Source organism: Aegilops tauschii, chromosome 2 (genome assembly GCF_002575655.3).
Source record: "Aegilops tauschii subsp. strangulata cultivar AL8/78 chromosome 2, Aet v6.0, whole genome shotgun sequence".
NCBI lineage: Eukaryota > Viridiplantae > Streptophyta > Magnoliopsida > Poales > Poaceae > Aegilops > Aegilops tauschii.
In genome coordinates this window covers 112753512-112761652 of record NC_053036.3, presented here as the reverse complement: position 1 = coordinate 112761652, position 8141 = coordinate 112753512, and the positions used below count along the sequence as shown (strand labels likewise).

Sequence of the window (8141 nt, the reverse complement as noted above, 5' to 3'; positions counted from 1 at the left end):
GCTGCCCCGTTGCAAGTTGCAACCTCGTGCTCCTTAGTCACGTCCGTTTTCTTTCAAACTAGATGTCAGTTGCAGAAAACAACATGTCCCGACGAACATCACGTCGATCGCCGCTCCCTCCAATTGTGGGGAAGGAAGCGATCCAATGAACGATCGATTACGATGAAATTTCCTACTTATTATTTTTTTTTTTTTTGCAAAACGAGGCGGGCTCCTAATTAACTGACTACTGGATCAGGATTAGGCACCTACTACTTGCTTGTCCTATTTGGACTCCGATTGCATCTACGCTAAACATTTTGCCTGTTGCATGAAGTTGTTACATCTCGTGCATATAGTATTAGAAAAGAAGATATTGTTACATTACGTCGTGCTATAAGTAGCTGCGCGCTGGCTGCAACTACACATCAAAGTTGATAGGCGAAGATGAAGCTTGTGGTTGTGCTCTCGGCTCTGCTCCTGCTTTCCCTCGCGGCCGTCTCCTCGGCGGAAGAATTCGATTTCTTCTACCTTGTTCAGCAAGTGAGTAGCAATAGTACTGATCGATGATCAATTTCCAATCTGTAGATCACATCTTTGTACAGATGTCAGTATGCATTGCAATGTTAAACTTGTCTGATTCCTTCCAATCTAACGATGATCGTCGTCTTGTTTTTCTTTTGGACGAACGTATTGTGTTCCTAGTGGCCTGGGTCGTTCTGTGACACGAAGACAGGGTGCTGCTTCCCGGACACCGGCAAGCCGGCGACGGACTTCAGCATCCACGGGATGTGGCCCAACTACGCCAAGTGCAAGACCCAAGGCGAGCTCGACGGCGTCATCGAGATGGTGACCAAGGGGAAGAAGAAGTGCTGGCCGGAGTTCTGCAACAGCGAGCCCCTGCAGCTGTGGGAGATCAAGGACCTGGTGAAGGAGCTGGACGCCAACTGGCCGACGCTGGCGTGCAAGGGCGGGAAGAGCATCGAGTTCTGGAGCCACGAGTGGGAGAAGCACGGCACCTGCTCCGACCTGGGCCAGCACGGCTACTTCGCGGCTGCGCTCGGGCTCAAGGCCCGTCACAACCTCACCGCCGTCCTCGCCGACACCGGGATCGTGCCGTCGGACAGCGAGACTTACTCCCTGAGTAGCATCAATGACGCCATCAAGGAAGGCACCGGATTCGCGGCGAAACTGGAGTGCAACCGGGGCGTCGCCGGCGAGGTGCAGCTGTACCAGGTGTACCAGTGCGTCGACCGCTCAGGGGAGAACCTCATCGACTGCCCGGTGCCGGTGCAGGGCAACTGCAAAAACAGGGTCCAGCTGCCGGCCTTCTGATTAAGTTGAATTCTAGTTCAGAGTTTTATCCATTTACCTTACCACCCTCTTATTCGCAAAAAAAAAAATTTACCTTACCACCCTCTAATCCAAACACCTCTTTTGTGTTTGTTATTGGTTCAGTTTTTCTTTTTCTTTTGGGGAGTGTTATTGGTTCAGTTTAATCGCATCCAATCCTGAGTTCTGGACATCGATGAAAGAAAAAATAAAACAGCCGCACAAATCTTCGTGTAAATCAATGTCATATAATTTTCATGTGCATAATTAAGGTATATCAGATGTGCTTTAAGACTGCTCACAATGGGGAGTAACATAGAGTAGTAACTTGCCGATGTTACTAGTCTATGTTAGAGCAACTCTAGCAGACCCCGCATCCGCCTTCGACCCGCAAAATAACCGCCAAAATGCGGGTGCGGGCTGGAAAGCCTGCCCGACCAGACCACGCATCCCGCCCCGGCCCGCAAAAAATTTTAGGGGGCGCGGCAAATTTCCGGCCTCAACCCGGGAAAACGCGGGTTTCCCCCTCGCGGCTGCGGTGCCCTGCATCACAGAGAAGCAGTTGGCGGGAGGGACATTTCAGCCCGCGCTCTTTTCCCCTTTCCTTCCGCCGCCGCCCGCCCGCCGCCGGCGATTCCGGCCATATCTGCGGGCGGAATCGCTCCGCGGGGCCGCCCCACACCCTCCCGCGCCGAGCCGCTGCACCGCCCCTCCGGATCCGGCGAGAAGAGCCGCCCCCCAGTCGCCGCCGCCGCTGGGATCGACCACCGCCGAGCGCACCGCCAGTTAGTCCCCTTTTTATGATTTTCGCGAGCTGTGTAGTAGATTGACGCGCCGGCGTGCGTGTAGATGGAGTTGACCCCGTGCGAGAAGTTCTTGCTATCCGATTCGTCCGATTCGGACGACTCGGATGTGGAGACCATGCTTGCGAACTTTCGGCAGCAAACATTGGTCATGGCGCTTGACGTGAAGGAGCATGAAGACGAGTACCGAAAGAGGAGGCGAGGATCTACTGTCGGGCGTCTGTGCATTCCGCGGAATCGCCATCTTGAAAACGAGATGTTGATGCAAGATTATTTTTCGGAGAATCTTACATATCCTGCACACCTCTTCTGCAGAAGGTACCGAATGCGCCGATCCCTTTTTGTGAAAATTGTTGAAGCTTGCGAGGCAAATTGCCGGTATTTCACTCAGAGAAGGAATGCCGCGGGCTTAAAGGGATTTAGTGCATATCAAAAAATCTCCGCAGCTATGCGGGTGATTGCATATGTCGTTCCGGCTGACTATGCCGATGAGTATCTTCGCATTGGTGAAGATAGCACAATTGAGGCTGGACAGTGACTAATTTTTGTACTCATTTGTATTTGTATTCATGACAAGTTTTGTATTGCATTATTTTTAGTTTGCTATGGTGATATGAATAATTATTTGTAATGCGGATGATTATTGTTTTATGTTTGATTTGAATAATTCAGTTTGTTTTCGATTGTTGAATTATGTTGGATTTGAGATTTGCGGGCTGATGATTTGCGGGGATGCAGCGGCGCAAAGAGCATAACCCGCAAAGCCGAACCGTAAAAAAGCATATTCCGTGAATATACTTTTTTAGGATCCGTTTGGGGGGTCTGCATCTATGTCAGCCCGCGCCGGCCCGCAAAAGCTGTTTTGCGCGAACTGCATACGCGTTTTGCGGGCCGGCGTTTTGCGGGGTCTGATAGAGTTGCTCTTACTACCTCCATAGTGGGTAGTAACATATGAGTGGTATCATGAAAGAGTTCATTTATTAAGCTATAGACTCATTATGCCTTGAAATGTGTGATGTTACAGTAACTAGCTAAGTTACCACAAACCCCTCTCTCCTCATTAATTAGCTGCCACATAAGCAATCTTGTATTGAAATGTATGATGTTACTAGTTAAGTTACTCCCATTGTGACTAGTCTAACAAAACTAGTAGAAGGGTTGGACGTGCTTTGCTGCTCCGTTGGTGTTGTTAAGTTTCTTGGAAAAATAATCACTCTGTTTCAATATTATGGTGTATTACATTTTTGAAAAGTCAAGCCTTTAAAGTTCAATAAAATTTAAAGACAAATATATCAAAACCATTTAACTTCATCATGAAATGAATTTCTATACTTTTTTTAACATTGTGGATGTCGATATTTTTGCTCTGAACTTGGTCAAAGTTGGAGAAGTTAGACTTTCTACAAAACTAATACCCCTTATATTTTGAAATTGATGGAATATTTAGTTTGGCGGGTATTGGAGATGATAGAGTGTATTTTATTTTTATGTATAATGCGATGATTTCGTGGATCTTTCGTGGTGTGATTCTAAGTTATCCACTAACCAACGTATATTTATGTGGGGAAATTTCAGTGTCGGTGGTCGCATGTACTACTAAATTGGTGCTACAATATCACATGGTGGTGTATTTTTTCCGGTGATGGGAGGGTGTACGGTATTGATATATTTTTATAGGCCGGATGCTGCTAATTGATTTGAAAAATCATTAGCATGGTCAAAATAGAAACCAAATCTAAAATTGAATACCTCAATTGAATGAAAAAAATTCAAAAGGGAACATAATGAATTAAATGAATTTGAATGGGGGAGATTGAGAAAGTGTTGATCCGGTCAAAATCGATTGACCCAATTCTAAATTGAATACCTCGATTAATTGTGAGGCCATAAAACTAGGAAGCATAGTGTATAGTATGTGAGCTTTTTAAAAATAAAAAAGTGTTATAAAGGATTTTACTATTAATTCCTGATCAAATAAAGACCTATAATCTTGAGTTCCATTTTGCTCCACAAATTTTGAACGAAGTCAATAGGTGAAACGCGGCATGTCACGGCACCTTGATTGGGATTGGTGTGTCTTTTTGGTGTGGATAATGTTTGCCGGTTAGAGCGTCTCCAAACCTCAAAAGCTTTAAGGAAATGCAACAATGTACGCATCCCCATATCGGAAATTGGCGATGGCTCCTAGGTGCATGCATATGCATCCATTGTTTAAATACACATTTTAAAAAATTAAAAAATTCCGAATAAAAATCCCGCGTGTATATCCGGACATTCTATGTGCGTGCACAAAGTTTTTGGTGAAAACGAGGTTTTTTGTGGCTTGTGTAAAAAAGACAATTTCTGATGCTTCATTACAACTATTCATTTTGCATTGCTTTATTTTTTTGCACAAGCCACAAAAATGTCGTTTTTCACCGAAACTTTGTGCATGCACATAAAATGTCCGGATATAGTTATGGAATTTTTGTTTTGAATTTTTCAACTTTTCAAAATGTGTATTTAGACAATGGATGCATATGCACCTAGGAGCCAAAACACCGTGTCCTAATATGTGCTAGTATCACACCCATTTACAAAAAAAGATTTCCCTCGCTTTATATTACAAAGCAACCATCACCACAAGCATCCAAGCAAACTGATACAAACACACGCCGCCGCGGCACACAACACACACTTAAGGCAAAAAATAAAGGTGTCGGGGCACCGTCACACCACATCGACGACAACCAAGCAAACTAAAGATGAGCTAAGAAGGACCACTTGGAGACGACGGAGACCTCCACCACCGAGGAGGGTTGAGACGGACAATGACAAAGCAAGGACTCCAGGCTGGAGCCTCCCAAAAGGGTATGACCATGGATAGCCGCCACTGTCCGATCGGCAAATCAAGTTTTCACCCAGAGCCACACACAAGGAGTGGGAGCACCGCGACGAAGCCTCCAAGAAGAATATGACGTCCACATACGTCGCCGTCGTCGTTGGCGGCCAGTACAAGAACTGGGCAGGTGATGTATCCCGGCGCTCACACCCCTGCTCCGTCCACCACCTGCAGTCAAGCCTCCCGCGAAGCCATGGCTGCCTGCCCGCACCTGAGACGTAGGTTCCGCCCCCGAACACCACGCATCCGCCGCCAGGGCCGCCCCCAACATCCAGACACCCCCAAGACCATTCAAAGAGATCAACATTGTACCACAGGGACACCCCTGATCGACGAACCGCATCATATGTCCCGCCTTGAACATCGTCGGAGCTGCGACAGCCTGCACGCAACCGGGGATAGGGGAGGTGGGGGAGCGGACGCATCCGGACCGGCACACCCCTGTGCCAGTGACAAGTGGCCTGAGCACGTCGGCGCCGCCCATTCCTCCAACCAACCTCCCCACCGGACATACCCCTATGACGCCTCACCTTAGCGGCTGACGCAGAACCGCACAAAGCCACCGACGTAGACCCGACCACCAGTAAGGAGGACCCCCAAGGACCACCGCCTACCGCCAAGAATACTCAATGGGGAGCCCATCTGAGCTGCTGCCATCATCCAGTCGGCGGAACGCCTAGAGCCCAACCAGCAGGCCCACCTACCATCGCCGCTGCGCCTCCTCCACCAACCAGTCGCGGCCACGGCAGGGACGGACACCCGCAGCTCGCGCCGCATGGGCCTAGATCTGGCCGTCTGTTGCCGCTGGAGCCCACTGCGCACCACTGCCGCTGCAGCCCCTTCAAGATGCCACCCACAATCCGCCAGTCCGCCGCCGGCGGCTGCTGCTGCCGCGCCTCGAGCAAACCCCAAGCCACCGCCCGACCTGGAGGCCCGCGCCCGCCAGACAGAGCGGGGGAAGAAGAGCTACCCCGCCGCCGCCAGCGCTGGCCGGGCTTTGCCCGCTAGTACGTCGAGGTGGCGGCAAGGGGAGGGAGGCGCGTGGAGGGGGCTCGTGGCGGCGCTAGGGAGGGGAAGGGGACCTAACTATATCACACCCTTTCTTGCAGATATGGATGCATAAATTCAGCTCCAAGGGCTAGTCCTAATTTCCTAGCTAATAAGATCATATGATTCATATCTCTTATTTGAATGACTTTGATTGGCTGCTCCTAAAACTGCACATAACAACCACGACAATAACACCTTACAAAGTTTCTAAGGAAACCATAGAAAGATGCACACAAAAAGGACCTCATTTATGTGCTATGTACAACATGAAATAGACATTGGCCTCATGCTTCTTATTATTCCTTTTCCAGAGAGAAACATCTGATGATCCACCAAAGAAGGTGGTCATGAGTAGGGGACAAGCGTACACATTACAAGGCTTGTAAGCTCGCCTTGGGAGTAATTGGAACAAGGCTTTCCGTGTACAAAAGTATGTCGAACCAACACACGTTTTCCCATGCATGCCCCATGGTGTCTTCGGTAGGTCCAATGAACCTTAAGTCATCGATATCCAATGTGTCTTCTTCTTTTATGCCGTGAGCTTCCAAGTAATAACGGAAGAGACTATTGCCTCTTCTTAAAAGAAACCCACCATGGCTTAGCGAGGCTATTGGATAGCACGGCTCTGAGAAATTGATTATGCGATGACACTTCCATTGTGGATCTGGGATATCTCTTGTCATCCATATCAAGACTTGCCTCTGGACCTTCGAAAAGATGGTAGCGCATAATTCCCCATCGAGCTCATGGATAATAATATCTTCATCTTCAACTTGAGTGTACATATTAGGAAGCAATGGAGTAAAACCAAATGTTTCGTCCCCAAGGCTGAAACGGAGTAGCACCCGCGTGGAGCAGCTGTGGATTTTTCTATCAATGAAATAGAACAGACACCCCTTGCAATGTATGGCAGTCTGAGGACACGAGATAAGGGCAGGTGGATCAGTCAAGGTTTCCCTCCAAGATCCATCTTGGTCATCATTAATGATGAACACTTCCATTCCCATCGCAATGTGATGGCAATCACTTGAATAGTAGAAAGAGCGCACAACCTTGTATCTGCCCGTGGAAGCATCAAGGCCAAATCCAATTGGAAGGCAGGCTGAATGTTGCAACATGTTGCGGTGGCTCTTAGGCAGCTCGACGACATCTCTCATGGCAGGGTTAAAGATGTAGGTGTTGGTGTCGATGGGTAGCAGCACCAAGCCATCGCAGTGTGCCATTTGGGACACCAACCCAAACTCGCCTGCCTGGAAGTGCTTCCCGTAAAGGAGTGTTGCAATTGCACTACTGCTCATTCTGTCATCTTGTTGTTGTTGTTGTTGTTGTAAAGAGCAGTGGTAGAGGCGGATGTTGGTGGAGACAATGTTGGAAGGATCCGGTTCCAGATAAATCTGGGGGATGATAAGGAAGGATAACGGGTTGTGATGTTTCTGTTTGGAGTGATGGAGGTGCGCACGAACAAAAACAGGATCCGAGATGATGGTGCGCCAAGCCTTGCTGACCGACTTGAACCTCACCAGTGATTCCACGGGAAGCCTGATTAAGATCTCCCACACTATCTCGTCCAACAAGTCCTCGCAGGAAAATTTAGTCTGCCGCCTCCTCGTCCTTCGCTTCCTCTGTGGCACCTTCTTCTTTCTCGCGTCATTAACCACCATCTTCAAGGCAGAAAGAAATTAAGCTTTACTTGATCTGCATATATATGCAATGCACGGGACTGGATATTTATATATAAACTCTCCCTGATCTGTTTCGGATCCTCCCCGGACACGGTCTCCGTCTTCATATAGGGACGCACCCAATTTTGTAAATCAAACGGAGAAAAACAACAGGAGTTCCACTTTGGTAGACCCCCCTACAAACCGTATAAAGGGTAATATGGACTTTTCACACTTTTGTATATACGATGAGTCCCCCGTCGGTATGTATATACGTATAGGCCAGTATATTTATCTTTTTTCTTCTATTCGCTTAATGTTTCACATTTTTTTTAAATGTAAAATTAATGCAGTTAGCATGGTTCGAACTAGAGACCTCCCGTTCGACTATACAACAAGGTAACCAACAGACCACGTTAGTAGTTGTAACAATTA

General features: G+C 48.0%; 2 protein-coding genes across 2 annotated transcripts; one reads left to right on the top strand and one right to left on the bottom strand.

Moving 5' to 3' along the window:
* Positions 1-224: 224 nt before the first annotated feature.
* On the top strand, positions 225-1447 carry LOC109754198 (ribonuclease 1-like). The gene is made up of 2 exons (XM_020313114.4): positions 225-522; positions 685-1447. The coding sequence occupies exons 1-2, from the start codon at positions 427-429 to the stop codon at positions 1312-1314; spliced, it is 726 nt and encodes a 241-aa protein (XP_020168703.1). The 5' UTR covers positions 225-426; the 3' UTR covers positions 1315-1447.
* A 4896-nt stretch (positions 1448-6343) lies between these two features.
* LOC109754151 (putative F-box protein At2g02030) lies at positions 6344-7734 on the bottom strand. Its single transcript, XM_020313077.3, has one exon. It carries the CDS (start codon positions 7704-7706, stop codon positions 6417-6419), a length of 1290 nt encoding a protein of 429 aa, XP_020168666.1. The 5' UTR covers positions 7707-7734; the 3' UTR covers positions 6344-6416.
* Between the last annotated feature and the right edge of the window lie 407 nt (positions 7735-8141).